We start from the raw sequence: 19,915 nt of genomic DNA on the forward strand, positions 1-19,915 counted from the left end.
AACTGAATATAGGGTTTAGAGTTTTAGAATATAGGATTTAGGGTTTAGAATATAGGGTTTATGGTTTAGAATATTGGGTTTAGGGTTTAGAATATAGGGTTTAGGGTTTATAATATAGGGTTTAGGGTTTCTAAGTTTGATATTATGTAATTAGGTACTTCCTAGTTCCGATTATAGCTTCCAACTTTAATTTTGTGTAATTATACCTAGTTCCGATTATAGGTTACTATCGACATATTACGTAAATACTTATTTACTAGTTCCAATTATCGCTTAATATCGACATTTTATGTAAATACTTACTTACTAGTTCCGATTATAGGTTACTATCGACATATTACGGAAATACTTATTTACTAGTTCCAATTATCGCTTAATATCGACATTTTATGTAAATACTTACTTACTAGTTCCGATTATAGGTTACTATCGACATATTACGTAAATACTTATTTACTAGTTCCAATTATCGCTTAATATCGACATTTTATGTAAATACTTACTTACTAGTTCCGATTATAGCTTACTATCGACATATTAAGTAAATTTGGCATTTACTAGTTCCGATTATCGCTTAATATCGACATATTTCTACTGCGTGTTACGAGGTTCCAGTCCCAATTTCTTGCAAATCGTTTCAATTTCTAAAACAAAATGTCTAATCAAGGCAAATGGCAATATCAAAATGTAAAAACTAAAACACATAATTGTCTAAAACAAACAGTAATAAAATTGTATCCAAATGTAGCCAAACAAAAAAGAAAACGAGCTAATTTCTATTGCGTGTTACGAGGTGTGGTCGTACTGACCCTTCTTCGCCGCGGCGTTGGTTGCGACGATGGACCTGCTTCGTCGAAGTTTACAACCCTCCTTACTTTCTTTTGCCTAGGCCTAGAACCTCTTCCTGCACCTCTTTTATCAACGGGGTCTCTCAAGGCGCCTTCCGTAGGAGGAGGTGCGTTCTGTACCATGTGGCGTAGGTTGTTCTCCTTCGGTTGTAATCTTCTACGACCCCACACCTTTGTTACATCGGAGCCTGCTCCCAATTCGTTGAGTACCTCAATGCCGACATGCGCCTCTAATGCCTTAATCACCTTGGCTGATTCGGCCTCATATAAGGCATACGTCTCATCATCATGTAATGCCAGCCTATACATGTAGTCGTTCTTCATCGTGACCGCAAGAGATCGCTTGAGTCGTTCAGACTCACCAGGATTGTAGTACCCAACAGGAAGGTGCTCATAACCCCGAACCAAGTCCTTTCGCCATCGATTCAAAATGTACTTGTCGGGAATAAACTGCACTTTCTTCAGCTGTAGTACACGAATAATATGCCTGCACAATATACCTTTAAACTCGAAAAGTTTACAAGTACAATTAAACTCACCGAAGTCCAAGTTGGCCGTAACATTGTACTTTTTCTCCCGACGCTTCAAAAACGGTGTTGTCACCTCATCCGTTACATTAAACGAAGAGAAATTCTCAATGTTCAAATGAGACTCAGCGTTGGTGTGTATAAGACCGTTTACCTCATCCTTCACCAAACTAAATATGTTAGATGTGTAAGCCCTTTGGAAAACTTCCTCAGCTATGATTGTCTTATTATAAGGAGACGGTCTTTCGTGACAAGCAAAGTTCAACATTAATTCTTCCTCGACCTTGGATCTTAGTGCATTTTGATAACTATCAAAGAATTTGAACAAAGTAGTTTCAACATTGACGTAATTCTTAAAAAATCGGTTCGTCTGTTCACTTCTTTGCGTAGATGACATACCTGCACAAAAGATGTCCCTCCAATACAATGGCACCCACGAATGTCGGTTTTCAAAAGAGTCTATGATCCAACCATTTTCGTGAATACCATACTTAGCTACAAAATGATGCCATGCCTCCTCAAAGTCATCGCTATCTGCACTATCGTCAATAATTTTCCAAAGGTCAACAATAATTTCTTGATACCTGACAAAACTTCCCAAGTTCTTTGTTGCGTTAACCATTATGTGCCACAGACACAAACGGTGATGAGTATTAGTAAATACGTCCTTCACAGCCTTACCAATTCTCTTGCATTGATCCGTGAGTATAACCGATGGAGCTCTACCCATACAATCTAACCATCTCTTAAACACCCAAGTGAAGCTTTCCGCATCTTCATGTGAAATCAAAGCGGCAGCAAGCACAACAGTACTGCCGGGATGATTTACGCCAACAAATGGAGTAAAGGGCATTTTGTACCTATAATTAAAACATAAGATAAGTATAATAAAAATAAATTCTGTTTCGGAAATGCCTTAATTATTTCGAGAATGCCGTCAATGTTTTGCACAAATTGTTCGAAAAATGCCCTACTTATTTCTAATTATTTAAGCTACTGATTTCGTAAATTGCCTTAATTATTTCGAGAATGCCGTCAATGTTTTGCACAAATTGTTTCGAAAATGCCCTACTTATTTCTAAAGAAGCAAACCCTAGCTAATTGATTAATTTCTAAAGCTATTGATTTCAAAATATAATGAATTGCCCAATTTCTAAACCCTACTGATTTCGAAAATTAATATAGCTATTGATTTCGAAAATTAGTAAAGCTATTGATTTCGAATTAGTTAAGCTAATTATTTCGAATTACTAAAATGCCCTAATTATTCAAAAGCACAACAATAATTTCTAAAGAAGAAAACCCTAGCTAATTGATTAATTTCTAAGGCTATTGATTTCAAAATAGAATGAATTGCCCAATTTCTAAACCCTACTGATTTCGAAAATTAATAAAGCTACTATCAACATTAATTAAAAAATAATAAGGTCTTAAGTAAATTACGTAAATTTGGTCACCTGTTAACACAAAATGTAGCATCGTAAGAAATTGCATCACCAAATGCCTTTGCCATTCCTCTACAACGTCCGTCAGCCCAAAACACATTTAGTAGCTTGCCTTCAAAATCCGTCTGAATGGCGTAGTAAAAATCTGGATCGACTTCCTTAAGTTTAATAAATCTAGCCTCCAAAGCCGCTGCATCCCCGTTAATTCTACTACGTCTTCGTTCTTGATTAAGAAAATTCCGTATGTCACGCTTGTTGATTTTTAAATTTTCATGCCCACCCGCTTCTCTAACGAGAATTTGGAAGTTATTGGCAATATAAATACCGGCAGCGTCGTTCAATAAGGCCCGTCTTTTGAAATATTCGTCAAACATCCGGTAACTTACCATGTGACGAGTATTTTCACGTTTTAAAACGTGATTGTGTTCCAACGAACACGCACCGATGACAATAAAATCGTTTTGTAACGATGCTTCTATTGCAAATTTGCATTTCTCAAAATTTGCAATGTCTTTAAACCCGTTTTGTTTGTTCGGATTGGCCCCCATTGTGCAACATAATCTTATTCGCTTCATCATATAGAAACGAGGTTGCTTCTTCCCCATACCATTGCGCTTGACACCTCTTTCCTGGTACATCTTCACTAGTTCAGTACACCTACAAAAAAGTTGAAGGCGTTTTTATACGCATATAGGTACGCAACCGCCCGTGTTTAACATATTTCTTACCTTTTCAACCCATCCTCCTTCAACAATTGCAGGACCATCGTCAATATCGTCTGCGTTGGCAACATCGTTACTAACATCATCATCGATAATAACGACATCACTACTTGATTCATTGTTTTGTTCTTCCCAAGGAACATTCAAATCAAAATCCATTTTAGTTTAAGTTATGTTTTTTTTCGATCAAATTATAGCAATTTGATCATCAAAACGTGAAATTTCTTATAAACTGATTGATTTTTTTTTTTTTAATATTCTACTGTTATTGCTACCACAAAAAAATATTGAAGATCTTTTCTAAAATTTCTCAACAATAAGATAAAATATTGAAAGATCTTTTCTAAAATCTCTCAACAATAAGATAAAATATTTAAAAAAATATTCCACAAATCAATCAAAAATCTTTTCTAATAAGGAAATGTGAAATTCAAAATTTAAAATAAGGCAATTTGTAAATGAGGTAGTTTTTTAAATAAGGAAGTTTTAAAAATCGTGGAAACAATAATTTTGATTAGACGGTTAAAAACCGAATTAGGGTTTACTTTTAACAATATAATGAATTGAAATGGATACTTTGAAGTACTGATACCCCTAGGTTAGATGGTTACTATACTCTTTAAAAACAATAGCCCTCTACTAACAACAACCCGTGCTCGAATCTCCTTACCAGCAAATTTTTTTGTTTTTTTTTTCGGTTTCTCAAGTTAGGGTTCGTTCATTTCGATTTGGATTTTTTTTTTCAATTTTTTCGATTAATCATTTCATAAACATTTTCATTTTGATTTTGATTCAGGCAAAATATTTATCTACAATTTCATTACGGAATCGATTAATCAATTTGGGTTTATTGCATTAGGGTTCATCAATTATATGAATTGGAAATTTTCAATTAAAGTTGATTAATTGAATTTTGACGATTACAATTAGGGTTCATCAATTATATGAAATCAAAATTTACAATTAGGGTTTTCAACAATATGATAATTGAAATCGAAATTTTGAATTCGATTTGAGTATTGAAATCGAAATTGGGAATTAGGGTATTCATCAATTTGATTACTAAATTAAATTAGGGTTTGATTAATTTAATTCAATTTTTATCTATTTTATTTTATTGTTTTTAAAAAAACCGATTTTCCTAATTATAAAAGCTAAATAACAAAAAAAATATAAATAATAACATAAATTTAGGTAATTAAAAGAAATTAAAGAAAGTCAAAACAAATTAAAAAACTTCCATAAAAACTGTTAACTACTATAGTTAACTTATTAACCCAATATGTTAAATTACTAATCTAACATTACTCTAACCTCTACAAGTTAACTCTAGTTTGCCAATGTGGCGCATTTTCATTGGTCGTGTATGAAAAAACTCATACACCTCGTGTATGAGTATTATCTTTCCTCTCATATCACCAAACCTCACTCAACTCTTTTACTCTTACTTTATTCCTTCCATTAATGTTTGTGGCCCACAATTCCTTATTTAACTCATAATTATTCATCCATCTCTCCTATCACCAAACCCACCCAACTCCTTTATTCTTATTTTATTCATCACCTTAATACCCGTGACCACAAACAAAGGGAAGAAAATAGAGACTAGGAGGGAGTATAAAAGTTCACTAACTATCTCGAGATATACTCCCCCTCATCCAAACCAAAGGTAACAGTTGTTTTATCACACTTGCCGAGGTACGTTTTCTAACGTGATTATCTTTAGTTACACATTATTAAAAATTATAAAAATTTGATATTCTTATAGCATTCATGACGATAAATCAAACAAGATCTCACATGACAATACTTTATCTTATAGATTAAGAATAATATCAAAAATTCTCTATGATCATAAATAGTATCAAAAAACAAGTATTAACTTTAGTTTGGATGAAAGGGGTATATACATAGTAGTACTAGTTATTATTGGTGTACAAATATTAACTTGTAACTTTTCCACAACCCCACACTCACTGGCCCTCTTCAAACATCAAATTATCTCCCTTTAGTTGTCACATGTAAAGTGGTCCAGTTGGTTTACCCCTTATACCTTTGGTAGACAGTCCATTTTCTGGACAGTGATCTTTGTTCAATGCCAATATTCTGCCTATATATGATTGCCAACAATAAGTTACCACCCTAAGACACAATCGATCACAACTTAAATGTCTCGGTTACCTTCAAAACCTTAAAACCTAATCAGCTTACGCCCAGGTTAGCTTTAAAACCTTAAAACTAAACCAGCTCAGGCAAAGGTCTTACACAAGTATATGCATGATAGTCTTGTAAAATCGCTCAGACCCAGGTTAATTTCAAAACCTTAAAATCTAACTAGCTCCGACTCGGGTTAATTTTAAAACCTAACTAGCTCATGCCAGGTCTTACAAAAATATATGGTAGTCTTGTAAAATCGCTTTAGATGTAATTTTCTCGACGACTACAAAATTGTTTTGAAAAGAGAAAGGTAGAAGAAGAATTATGTAGTGAAAGGGAAAGATAAATGAGTGACTTTTGGAAATGAAGGGCATGCTTATAAAACACAAATGTCTAATCAAATTTTGGAGAAATGGCCAACCCAGTACAAATTGTGGTGACCCAAATTCTGTGGTTACCTACATTTTTAGGCCACACCAACATTAATGCCTTGTCCACTGACCACTACTACTCTCTCCTTTCTTCTTTTTTTTTTCCTCTCTTTTTTCTTTTTTTTTTTTCTTTTTATATTTTTTTTTTCCTACATTTTTTTTATCAAAATATCATCTTTATATAATTTTCTTAGGATATTATTCTTGATAGTTGAGCTCGATCTAATGTCATATTCTTCAGGTACTACTACTGGTTGCAAATCTAGGTACACAGCGTAAGTACTGTGCATGAGTGCTGATGAACGTCTTTATCTTACAGTGGAAGAGCAGAGTTTAAATTGTGTAATACTCCGTAATAAATTTTCACCCATTCTTATTTACAACCATTTTAACTTAAAACAGTTTTCACATCGATTAAAATAGAGATGAAAATAAAAAGAAATTGTGAAAGCAGGTCATATGCCAAGACGGTCGGTCTCAAGCAAGACCAGCTGATAAATATTGATAAATTTGATAGTATAAATGAACATTGATTTATTTACATGACAATTCTTAGTAAGAATCTTGAAACATACTATAATGCTAGTACATACATATATATATAAATAGAAATAAAATTGTCTAATTAAAATAAAGAAGTAAAAATCATAGAGGAAGGAGAGGAACTTGGCCAAAGTCACAATCATAGCCATCATTATTATTAACTTGGCTAAATTGCGAGCTTATACTTATGTTTTGGTTCGCTCCTGACCCTAACCTATTACAAATCGACACATTATGAACATGATCACTACTTAATATCCCATCAATAACACTCCCATTAATTACACTACTCCCACTAAAACCACTATTATTATTATGGTGCACTCCAAAAGGCGGAGTCGAAACAACATTATTATTTGGAAAAGTCGTGTACCGGGCCAACCTTGCCCGAGCCAGGGCTAAATCATGTTGTAATTCCACCATTCTCCTCTGAAGCAACGCGATAGCACCAATGCACCCGTACACAGGATCACAAAGCCGAGCCTCAGCCTCATAAGTGAGTGAATTCACGGTATCCTCACGGTGCTCTTCAGGGACTTCATTGAGAATCTTGCTCACATTGCTAGCACCAAACACCTTATGAACCTTAGCAAACTTCTTAGGCTCGTCAGCCCGAAAGTGAGGGGCGAATATGCAGTTAGGCGTGCAACGTCGCTTGAGTAGCTTACAGGCTGCACAAGAGGAACTGGACCGGGACTCGTACCCCTTTGTCTTCATGGTTACTACTGAATGCCGGCTGCCGAGCGTGTGTGTGCGTGTGTGTCTAGCATTTAGTTTATACTACTACCATCTTATCCTACCTATATAGTCTATTTATATCAAGTATGTGGCTAATAATGTTCACCAATTTCAGATCTTTTTTTTTGCCTATATGCCTTTTTCACATTAAACCACATTGATTGACAGGTTTTATCCACCTTAAAAATATTGTTACAATGTGACTACCTATATACCTAAGCTATGACTACCTATATACCCCCCGCTGGCATTGGAAAATTTTGAATTTTTTAGTTTAGATTTACGAATTTTTTCGAGGTCCCTTTATAATATTACCCTTACATTCCTGTTGGAAATTTTCGCCCCCGCTAACTTAAAATTCTGACTCCGCTACTTTATACGTGTAGTCCAATGTAAACTTAGAGCTTTAGAGCTGAAAATACCACCTAATTTAATTGTTCAACGAAAAATAATGTAAGCCACTTTCACGTTTAAAATTAAATTTGTAATTTTATGACAGGGAATTGCCATGAAGGTGTGCCAGCTCATGTCTGCTAGAAGTCCATCAAGTTCAATCTTAAAATTAATTGACAATAAAAAGAGACTAATACTAAACTTATACTGTATAAAATTGTTCTAGTCAAGTCAATTTTATCGACGTGTAACACTTCATTCATAAAAAAAAACTAAAATGAACATTTAAACGCCATTTACACATCTTATCTTTATTAATTTACTAGTTTGAATGCCCGTGCGTTGCAACGGGGTAATTAACTTATTTATAATGAAAAAAAATGTTATAAGAGTTTAATGTTTACATTCTATGTCTAATGATTTGTTTACATATTATTAAAATATCTCTTTCAAAAAAAATAAAAGATTAATATATAAGTGGGTTAACTCTTATTTATAATCATATAATCACTACACCTTATACTAATCTTTCGATGTGGGACAATTCTACTATTTATAAGTAATATATTCACCAAACTTGGATTATGTTTCTGATGTGGGACAATTCTACTATTTATACGTAGTATATATTCATCAAAACTCCATTGTTTTTCAATATGGGACAAATAACATACTCAGAATTAGACCATCTTTTTTTGCACTTAGTTCGACATCCAACCAGATCCCGAATACCGAATACGGACAATTGCTACTCATTATATATAATAGTTATATTTAAATTTAGTAATATGATCAAGTACTCTCCATTAATATTTGTACGTTGTTTTTCTTCATTTTGTCAGATTTTCCATGTTACCCTACTTTTAAGAATCTGCCTATGGTACCCTTAAGGTTCTACTTTTTTGCCTATGGTATCCCCTAATGTACAGGCTGTTAAATGGACGTTAAGTTTGATGGCATGTTAATAAAATAACAATTACAGAATAATATCCCTTTTCTTGTTTTATTGGTACGGATATCTCTCTCTTTTAAATGAAAATTTAATTAACTATATCATTATAATATTGGAAATTTCTCATGGTAACCTTGAACTTTGATAGATTACACATGGTACCCCTAATTTTAAGTTTCTACAAATAATACCCATGTGTTCACCTTTTTCTTTCCCAGAATATCATTTGACAACTTTCGTCATTACTCCTATGACTTGTGACTCCTTTTTCTTTTGTTATCTATTACACAAACAGTTCATCATCTAATTCATAATTCCATATTTTATTTAATAAACTAACATTTAATACCTAAATAATAAAACACGAATAGTATGACATGCTCAGTTACTCATAGGAGTAACGACATTATGAAAAAATTAAACACAAGGGTATTATATGTAGAAACTTAAAATTAGGGGTATTATGTGTAATCTACCAAAATTCGAGGGTACAATGAAAAATTTTCGTTATAATATTTACCATTTTATCGCTCTTCCTCCCACCTAAAAAAATGTTACAACTTTAAAAATTTAACATTTAATTCAAGATTATGTTTAAAGTCTCTTATATAATAAGTATACTTTGAGAGATTCAATATATTTGGGGTGATACCTAAGTTCCAAGGATAAATCCTATTTATAAACATGGGATCACCTCACCTTATGACAATCTTCTGATGTGGGACAATTCAACTATTTATACGTAGTATATATTTATCACACCCACATTATTTTTCAATTATAATAGAATCTACACTCTAATGATAGCATTTTTTTGTCACCATCTAATTATATAATTTTCATACGATATTTTTTTGTCAAATGAAATATAAAGTTTTTATATCAAAATTATAACATCACTTTAATATAATATAGAAAATGTATATATATGAGACAATTCTATTATTTATACATAATATATTCACCACACCTACATTATTTTTCAATGTGGGACATATAATATATTAAAAAGTACATATCTTTTAGGATGCCTCCTATTTAAATTTCACCCTACTAAAAAGTACATATCTTTTATATACTATTCTTTCGATGTGAGATACATAATTTAATTATTTAGACGTACTATGTTCATCATGCCTACATTATTTTTCAATGTGAAACATATAATATACCAAGAAGTAAATGTTTATTCTTAAAAAACCATTATTGTATACGTATTATTTTTCTTTGAAGGTAAAACCACTTAGTCTCGATCGACGATTATTAGATAGGGATCTCTATATCGTACATATAACGACACATTAACGCTCTATTAGTGCATTCAGAAGACAACCATTAGTAAAATCTTTAGTTTTGTACTGTCTTAGAAGACAACCATTAGTAAAACTCTTGGTTTTGTATTGTGCTTTAACTTTGTGTATGTTGTAATATTGTTCATTATAGGTTGCCTATGTGACACCAACATTAAGTAATCTCCACTTTATTTTTTATATCATATCGTAGAGATAATAATAGAAAATCTTAAGAGAGCTCTTTAAAACAATATTTATGAGACTCAAAAATTTTTGGGTTGATATATAAGTTCCAAATATGTCTCCTATTTATAATCATGGAATCACACTACCTTATACTAATCTTTCGATGTGGGACAATTCTACTATTTATATGTAGTATATTCACCACACATACTTATTTTCCAATGTGGGACAAAACATACTAAAAAGTACACAATTTTACATATTAAGAAGTACACCATCTTTAATATGTGCAAATAATATGAAATTTATACTCTAATGATAGCATTTTTTACCACAAAGCTAATTATATTATTTTCATAATTTTTTTAACGATATTTTTTTGGCAAATGAAATGTAAAAGTTTGATATAAAAATTAGAAATATCACTTGAATATAATTTAGGAAATATACATATTATAATAATTAAAAGATTCTCTACTTTATTTTTTACATCAAAAATTATACTTTCCTAAATTGATTTTTGATGATGTGGACGCTCTCAGATCGCTCGAAAAAACTCTCTTTTATATATATATATATAGATAAGACAATACTCAACCCATGGCGTGCCATGTCATTAATTCAGCCTATTTTTTTTTGGAAATTCATGATATGGTGGGACCCGTTAGTGTGCAATGTTTTTATTTCTTCAGAATTCTGGCTATACAAACATACGACAAATTTGTCTCAGAACAAATATTATGAAAAAATATTATACATTCGGAATAAATGAAATTAATGGATATAAGCGAAATGAATTACAAATCGAATTAAATAAAACTAATTACAAATAAACGAATTACGTAACTTTTAAAAAAAATTAAATAATAATAAAATTACATATTTACGAGAAGGAATTACATTTAATTGCGGGATTGAATTACATATAATGCGAATAAATTACATGCATAATTTGTGACTCAGATATGTGTACTTTTATTACGACTATTAATGTAGTGTATCATGAAATTTTTCAATTTTTAGAATAAGTTGCATATGTTAAAGTTGATTATTAAATTATATTTCTTTTATTCGGATGTAAAGTTTTTTATGTATGCAAATTTTTTTTACAAGAGTAGATTACGTTATTTCCTCATAAATCAGTGCATGTGAACACGTATTTGTAACAAATTTAAACATTACGTGGATTTAGACCAACTAGATAGGTACAATAGAAATGCAAAAAAAAATATATATATATACATCCAAAAACATTAATACCGGCCCAAATGCATACCCGTGCAATTTTGCACGGGTTTAAAACTAGTATATATTGATTACTCCATCCTTTCGTTCCAATTGTTTGCTTACATTTTATAATTCGTTCTCAGGAATATTTTAACAAAAAGTAAATAAATAATTGAGACGAAACTTCCACTATTTGTACATCACAAAATCTCATTTGTGACGGCACGTATCCGTCACTTTGGAGTGACGAATACCATTTTCACTCATAAATGACTCAAATAGAGGAGAGAGGGAAGGACATGGGGGTGCCCCACCTTGTTCCTCCTATCCGTTTTGTGAGTGGTATTATCCGTCACTTGCTCCGACCCGTCTTCAGTAAGACTAATTATTTGTACATTGATCCCAAGATCAAAGTTAGACGTGCATGGGCCACACACGAACGAACAGACGTACATAGCTGAAAAGTAAGCTAACAATGAACGGACCAGGTCGGTCAAGTACTCGTTGGATGAGATAATTGTGTTTAATTTCCGTTTCGGTGGGAATAATAGTAAAGGAAAAATATACTCATTTCGGAAGCAAGTTGTTAATACTCGTGATAGAATTAGTCAATGTATAATATTGTAATTATTTAGATATTATTCATTTACCTAATTAGAATATTGTATTTCCTAGTTTAGTGTAATTTGTTACCTAGCTTACAGTATTCAGTTCCTATATTCTAGCCTTTGTAAATTATATTTAAGCTTTGAGCATAATCAATACAAAGCATCGATCAATTTCCTTTATGGTATCAGGTTTTTAGGTCGTATCATTCTCGCTTCCGCTCTATCTTTTTCTCTCTTCTCTTTCAGACCTCACGTCCAAATCATGCCTGGTGATGCGAAATCAGCGTTTCATCCGGCGTTGGCTGTGAACAACGTTACTAATCATATCCCTGTCAAACTCGGCATGGATAATGATCAGTACCCCTTGTGGGTCGCTTTGTTCACCAACCATGCTAAGTCGAATCGGGTTCTCCACCATATCATCACTCCGAAGGTCGCTCCCAAGCCGCCGTCAACCGCTGATGAACAGGAATTATGGGACACGCTCGACGCCACGGTACTTCAGTGGATCTATTCCACCGTCACTACCGAACTCTTGGAAACAATTATTGAAGCCGAATCCACCGCGAAAGAAGCATGGGACCGTCTTGCTAATATTTTCCAAGATAACGAGAACTCTCGCGGTGACGCTTGAACAGGAGTTCTCTCATGTCGAGATGGCGGATTTCTCCTCCGTCTCCGCATATTGCCAAAGACTCAAATCGTTGGCAGACCAATTGAAAAATGTCGGTTCTCCAGTTTCCGACAATCGCTTGGTTCTTCAATTGGTCTCAGGTTTATCTCCGGCTTATCATGGTGTTGGGACGATTATTCGTCAAAGTAATCCTCTTACTCCCTTCTATCGAGCACGATCGATGTTGACGCTCGAAGAAGCTAGCATCGCTAAGCAGGCCGCTACCAGTAACTCTGAGGCTCTCTATACCCGTGGCAATTTGGATAGCGACAGTGGTGGAAACTCTTCCAAATCCACTGGCTCCAACAACGGTAAAGGAGGGCGTGGCAGCGGCTCTGGTGGAAAGAAAAAGGGGAATAAAGGTGGCAAGGGACATCAGGGCAACGGCAAAGGGCAGAGTAACTCTTCTACTCCCGCTGCTCCAACTGCCACTACACCACCAACACCTATGTCATGGCCAGGTAGTTATGGGCAGTGGCAATGGCCTCCCTCTCCATGGGGTTACCCACCATGCCCTTACCCATCCAACCCATGGATGATGAGACCTATGATTCCACGGCAGCAGCAAGGTGTTTTGGGACCTCGGCCTCAACAGGCGTATACGGCAACAGATGGGTCAGCCCCGTCTCCAACTGACATTGAGGCGGCAATGTATACACTTGGGCTTACTCCTCCCGAGCCGTGGGTAATGGACACGGGTGCTACATCTCACATGACAGTGAATCAAGGTATGCTCTCGTCTTTTATTAATAAGCGCTTTAACAATGGTATAATTGTCGGAAATGGTGAGTCGGTTCCAATTCATGGTCACGGACATGCTACCCTTCCCACACCCCATCCTCCATTAGTCTTAAAAAATGTCCTATTTGCTCCGAAATTAGTCAAGAACCTAATCTCTGTTAGAAAATTCACTACTGACAACATGGTCTCCATTGAATTTGACCCTTTTGGTTTTTGTGTGAAGGATTTGCGGACGGGGACTCGTCTAATGAGATGTAACAGTCGGGGTGCTCTTTATCCTATTTCCACCACTTCGCCGTCAACCATACCATCCTCCTTCGCTGCTTTAGCACCGTCAGTATGGCATAATCGCCTAGGTCATCCGGGTGATCCTGTCTTTTCTATTCTTAGGCAAAATAAACTCATTGATTGTAATTCGAATTCCAGTAACTCGTTTTGTCAATCATGTCCTCTAGGAAAACATGTTCGCTTACCTTTTGCTATGTCTACTTCTCGTACTGTTTTACCTTTTGATATTCTTCATTGTGATTTATGGACTTCTCCCGTATTAAGTTCGTTAGGTCACAAATATTATTTGGTAATATTAGACGATTTTTCCAATTATTTATGGACATTTCCAATTGATAAGAAAAGCCAAGTAAGTTCTATTTTGTTAAAATTTCATGCTTTCGTCCAAACTCAATTTGAGCGAAAAATTAAATCCATACAATGTGATAATGGAATGGAATTTATCAATAACCTATTCCGTGACTTTTGTGCAAATCAAGGACTAGTCTTTCGATTGTCTTGTCCTCACACTTCTTCACAAAACGGGAAAGCTGAACGTAAAATTCGCTCGATTAACAACATTGTTCGACCATTACTTTTTCACGCCTCATTGCCTCCTAAATTTTGGCATCATGCACTTGCTTTGGCCACTTATATTTTGAACATTATTCCTAGTAAACCAATTGCCTATAACATCCCTCTTAGCATATTATATAATCGTACACCGATTTATAATCATCTCCGTATTTTCGGTTGTTTATGTTTTCCGTTAATACCATCTACAACGATACATAAATTACAACCCCGTTCCTCCCCATGTGTTTTCCTTGGCTACCCAAAAGACCATCGCGGATATAAGTGTCTAGATATGTCTACAAATAAAATTCTTATATGTCGACATGTTTTATTTGATGAGCAAACTTTTCCTTTTGCTAACTTACATAAACCCGACACTCACACCTATGATTTTTTGGATGACGGAGTCTCGCCTTATGTCCTTCGACACATGACAGCATCTCCTTCTAAGCCTACCCAAATACATGTGCAGCCCCCTGACCCCACTGCCACGCCTGATTCTGCCCAGCCCACTGGTCCGTCCTCTGGTCCGCAGCCCTCACCTACCTCTACGGCTCACCCCAATCCCCATCCCCGTGTCCCTATACCAGCTACTAAACCCACGACCCGTGCCGACCATGGCATTTATAAACCCAACCCCAAGTATACAAAACCTCCTGCCCATCACAATTTATCTCACACTCTAGCTATATCCCCGATTCCTAGGAATCCCGTGTCTGCTATTCGTGACCCGAATTGGAAACTGGCTATGGATGACGAATATACGGCTCTTATTAATAATAAGACGTGGGTCTTGGTTCCTCGTCCTAAGGATGTCAATGTCATTCGGTCTATGTGGATTTTTCGTCATAAATTTAATTCTGACGGTTCTTTTGAAAGGTATAAGGCTCGTCTTGTAGGTGATGGAAAGACTCAACAAGTTGGCGTCGATTGTGGTGAAACCTTTAGCCCGGTGGTTAAACCATCCACCATTCGGACCGTCCTCTGCCTTGCGCTCTCTCGGTCTTGGTCCATTAATCAGCTTGATGTCAAGAATGCCTTTCTTCATGGCACTCTAAATGAGACGGTCTATATGTATCAACCACTCGGGTATCGAGACAAATCACAGCCCGACCATGTTTGTCTACTCAAGAAGTCTTTATATGGCCTTAAACAAGCACCCCGTGCTTGGTATAAGCGTTTTTGCGGATTATCTTACTCACTCGGTTTTCAAAGATAGCAAAGTCGACCATTCTTTATTTATCTTTCGACAAGGTACTAATCTCGCATATTTATTACTTTATGTCGATGATATTATTTTAACTTGTTCGACCGACGCTCTACGCTCCCATATCATGAGTAAACTCCAAACCGAATTCGCTATGAAGGATCTCGGACCATTGCATTATTTCTTGGGTATATCCGTCAAGCAAACATCCAAAGGTATGTTTTTGTCTCAAACCAAATACGCAGCTAGCATTCTCGAGCGCGCAGGAATGTCTTCCTGTAAAGCCGCTTACTACCCATTGATACTAAGCCTAAGCTTAGTGCTGCTACATCCGTCCCATATGACAACCCCACTCTCTATCGTAGTCTTGCCGGTGCTCTACAATATCTCACATTTACTAGACCCGACATTTCTTACGCGGTTCAACAAGTATGTCTATTTATGCACAACCCGATGACTGAACACATGGCCGCTCTCAAACGTATTTTGCGTTATATTCATGGTACTAAGGACCGTGGCCTATGGCTATATCCCTCGGCCCCAACTCTGTTACGGGCATACACGGATGCCGATTGGGGAGGGTGTCCGGATACGAGGCGCTCCACGTCTGGGTATTGTGTATTTTTGGGTACTAACTTGATTTCGTGGGCTTCCAAACGCCAACCTACTCTCTCTCGGTCAAGTGCTGAATCCGAATATCGTGGGGTGGCTAATGTTGTCGCTGAGTCGTGCTGGCTCCGTAACTTACTAGTTGAGCTTCATGTTTCAATGCCTAAAGCTACACTCGTCTACTGTGATAACGTAAGTGCTATTTATCTTGCAAGTAACCCAGTTCAACACCAACGTACTAAGCATATTGAAATGGACATCCACTTTGTCCGTGAGAAAGTTGAAAAGGGTGAATTTCGCGTCCGTCATATCTCTTCTCGTTATCAAGTTGCGGATATCTTCACAAAAGGTCTTCCCTTCGTCCTCTTTGATGATTTTCGTGACAGTTTACACATTCGTTTACCTCCCGTTTCAACTGCGGGGGTGTGATAGAATTAGTCAATGTATAATATTGTAATTATTTAGATATTATTCATTTACCTAATTAGAATATTGTATTTCCTAGTTTAGTGTAATTTGTTACCTAGCTTACAGTATTCAGTTCCTATATTCTAGCCTTTGTAAATTATATTTAAGCTTTGAGCATAATCAATACAAAGCATCGATCAATTTCCTTTAACTCGTTGATTTGTGTTTAAGATGAACATTGAATTGAGGCTACGTTAAAATAAAGTGCTAAATTCGTTGACCTTTTTATTTGCTTTGATTATTTAGATTGAATTGTTAAAGCAATCTTTCTTACTTACGGGGTGTAGGCTTCCTAATTACTCCAATCAATTGTTGTTTTTTTGTTTTTGGCATAAAACCAACTAAAGACGAGAAGATCAATTAATAAATAACAAGTGAACCAGATTGAGTGTGAATTATTAAATTACTCATCAAATTCATTCTTAAAATAGAATAGATGATAATTGACTGAGATACTTCAAAATAAAAAAGACAAAAATGATTGGAACAGAGGCAGATGATTATTGATTGTGATTGGAGTGTATTTGATCATAACATTTTGATGAATAAATCTTACCGCATTTTACAAGGAGAAAAATCATTTGAAACTGCTCTCTAGTGTTATTTGGGCCAAATTCTGCGCATCGGGCCAATAGAGAGACAGGTCCATCAAGACTTGTATAATGAACTGGCCAAGCAAACTAATGGCCATGAGGAGCCCGCGAGCTAAAAGCGGCCAGGGAGATTTCAGGGAGATCTCGGGGAGAATAGGGAGAATAGGGTTTCAGGTAGTAAATCATGGGAAGAAGTCCAATAAGATTCGGACACGGCTTTACTTGCCAGGCAAGCAACCTAAATCCAATTAGGGTTTATGTCCTATATATAGACAAAGAGAAGGAGGAGAAAGATTCATTCAGAAACCTACACTTAGACATAACACATTGTACTAGCTAGATTGTCACGCCACCTCCTTTGTATTCATCCCCATATTGAAAGCTAGTGCAATCATTGGAAGAGTACCGCCCCTTCCCGCGGTCGTTTCCCACATTGAGTTTTCCGTGTCACCAAAGATCTCGTGTTAATCTTTATTTATGCCACAATTCACCTAAATAATAATCATTCAATCATAACTAAATCTTCATGTAACGCATAAGAGCACTTTGACCTAATTTAGTCTAATTCGGTACAAAAATACCAAAACATGTCTTCATTTAGATCATTTCGATCATTTATTTAGTTATTTTATTATAGGTGACACATTTATTTGTTTATTTTTCTATATTGGTAAAGTTTTTACGAGTATTGGATAACTTAGCTTGATAATCCAATTGCATTATTGTTAAAAACCATCCATTAACTAGAGCCACAGTCCTCCTACTCTCTCCTAGGTCGTTGTGTCAAAAGCAAAAATAATTACATGACGAAGACATAGGGAAAAACTTTAGTTTCATTTACTTTAGTCATCATCATGCTTTGATATGCTTTATTAGGTCCGTTATTTTTCTGAGTATTGGGTAACTTAGCTTGAATTGATTGATGGATTAACAATTTGGGGATTTAGGGTTTTATAAGTTTGGGAGTATTGTTAATGATTTTTACAAAGTAGCGAATGACATTGGAATTGTTTGGGAGTAATAGAGAGAAGGATATTATGGGTACTTTACGTAAAATGTTACTTAATAAGTCGGGAATAAGAAAAAAAAGTGTGGTCGTGTTGAGCAGATATACGACGGTGATTGGGGAGTTGATGCATGCAGTTTATATATGGTTTTTATCCTATATTTACACGCATTTCTGTGTTATTTATGTGGTGACTAGCTACAAATGCCCTCGAATAGTCTATTTTGGTTTGTCTTGTATTAATTGCAGGAGTGAACTGGAACGGAGCATAATCAAGCATGAACCTGTCCTATTTGCATGCGTTTTGAAAATGGAAGAATCGAGCCTGGAAATCGTCACCGAAGGATGCGTGAAGTGGTTTAGGAAGGCGTTTTGAGTTCACCCACGATGATACATTGCCATTATGCTCGATCGACTAGAATTGGTAGCTTAAATTGGTCGATCGAGTAACTTTGCTGCTGAAGACCTTCGATCGAGCATTTGTTTAGCTCGATCGAGATAGGTGTTTTCTGTGTTCCTCGATCGAGTACTTATTGTCCTCGATCGAGATGTTTTCCCATTATTTTACTCGATCGAGCGGTTTGAATCTACTCGATCGAGAGCTTTTGACAATTACGCAATCTTTTAGTTATCTTTCGGATATTTTATTTTGTACTTTAGAATAAATAAGGAGGGGGGGGGGGGGGAATGACGGCACATCTATCTCTTCTCTTGGAACTTTTACTCCTAAAACCTAAATCCTTCATTGCTTGGAACCCTTTGTATTCGGTATTTCTTATCTTTAATTTTGATTAATTATTATTGCAATTATTATTCTTGTTTTATTCATCTTCTCTCTATTGCTCTTTCTCTCATTTTGCTTAGAAATCTATCATCATGTTCAATTTACTTGTTTTGGTTGTTATTATGTTTTCCTTAAATTCTATTATGAATAGCTAATTTTTCTTTGATAGGATATAAGGGGAGCCATGGCAATTAGGTAGAAATGATTAAGTGATTAGGCTTGGTTAAGATTATGTTTGTGTTGTTAATCACTGCATTTAATAGCGATTAGTTACTTGAGTCGACGCATTCAGCTAGCTGATTCGGTACATCTTGACCTAGATCGGAAGATTGGAAGGGGTAAGACCTGCAGTGAACATTAGGGCATTCTAATGAGGGCGGAAGCTAAGTTAGTAACGTTCTAGGGCGAATAGCGGAGCGGAAGGACCTTTTCACTACCCTACAGACCGAGTTTATGCTGACCTTTGACCCTAGATTGAATTCCTAGGAAATCATGGTGAACCGATTGTCCTAACTGTTTCTCTCTATCTGTTAATCTCTTTAAAGTTTAGTTGTTGTTCTCTTTTTGCTCTCTTTCTCTTTGTCTCCGTAGTTTAGAATCAAAACAATTAAACCCACGAGAAACGGTTACTTAGACAGACTTAGTCAGCATACAGAATTCCCATCTCCCTGTGGATTCGATACCCGTCTGCCTCTACTACATTTTATAGAGATCGGCTGGTTTTATTTTTGATAGGGTTGCGACAGCCGTGTCTAGGAGTTTAGATGAAAGTTTGGGAGTTATTTGTAAAAGTGCAAATACATGTGTTTATTTGTAAAAGTACGTAAATACGTGGTGTTTTTTTATAATTTTTCTTAATTATATATTTTATATTACACATATAAAATGTTTTATTGATTTGGCAAATATTTTTACACGGAGT

At 35.4% G+C, this 19,915-nt stretch overlaps 3 protein-coding genes across 3 annotated transcripts; 1 reads left to right on the forward strand and 2 right to left on the reverse strand.

Moving 5' to 3' along the window:
* Nucleotides 1-776: 776 nt before the first annotated feature.
* LOC141614692 (protein FAR-RED IMPAIRED RESPONSE 1-like) lies at nt 777-3,701 on the reverse strand. Its single transcript, XM_074433435.1, has 3 exons — nt 3,549-3,701; nt 2,833-3,449; nt 777-2,235 (listed from the first exon to the last, which is right to left on the reverse strand). The coding sequence occupies exons 1-3, from the start codon at nt 3,699-3,701 to the stop codon at nt 777-779; spliced, it is 2,229 nt and encodes a 742-aa protein (XP_074289536.1).
* A 3,023-nt stretch (nt 3,702-6,724) lies between these two features.
* On the reverse strand, nt 6,725-7,597 carry LOC141615334 (LOB domain-containing protein 21-like). The gene has a single exon (XM_074433733.1). It carries the CDS (start codon nt 7,388-7,390, stop codon nt 6,776-6,778), a length of 615 nt encoding a protein of 204 aa, XP_074289834.1. The 5' UTR covers nt 7,391-7,597; the 3' UTR covers nt 6,725-6,775.
* A 4,734-nt stretch (nt 7,598-12,331) lies between these two features.
* LOC141614693 (uncharacterized) lies at nt 12,332-12,703 on the forward strand. The gene has a single exon (XM_074433436.1). It carries the CDS (start codon nt 12,332-12,334, stop codon nt 12,701-12,703), a length of 372 nt encoding a protein of 123 aa, XP_074289537.1.
* The last annotated feature ends 7,212 nt before the right edge of the window (nt 12,704-19,915 follow it).

This window comes from Silene latifolia, chromosome 11 (assembly GCF_048544455.1).
Source record: "Silene latifolia isolate original U9 population chromosome 11, ASM4854445v1, whole genome shotgun sequence".
NCBI classification, from domain to species: domain Eukaryota; kingdom Viridiplantae; phylum Streptophyta; class Magnoliopsida; order Caryophyllales; family Caryophyllaceae; genus Silene; species Silene latifolia.

Excerpts from the sequence above, each read along its gene's own strand:
- LOC141614692 (XM_074433435.1), bottom strand. The coding sequence starts at position 3,701 with ATGGATTTTGATTTGAATGTTCCTTGGGAAGAACAAAACAATGAATCA. Across the intron at positions 3,450-3,548 it reads AAGGAGGATGGGTTGAAAAG|GAAAGAGGTGTCAAGCGCAA; the intron begins GTAAGAAATATG and ends AAGATGTACCAG. Across the intron at positions 2,236-2,832 it reads GCTACATTTTGTGTTAACAG|GTACAAAATGCCCTTTACTC; the intron begins GTGACCAAATTT and ends TTTTAATTATAG.
- LOC141615334 (XM_074433733.1), bottom strand. The coding sequence starts at position 7,390 with ATGAAGACAAAGGGGTACGAGTCCCGGTCCAGTTCCTCTTGTGCAGCC.
- LOC141614693 (XM_074433436.1), top strand. The coding sequence starts at position 12,332 with ATGCCTGGTGATGCGAAATCAGCGTTTCATCCGGCGTTGGCTGTGAAC.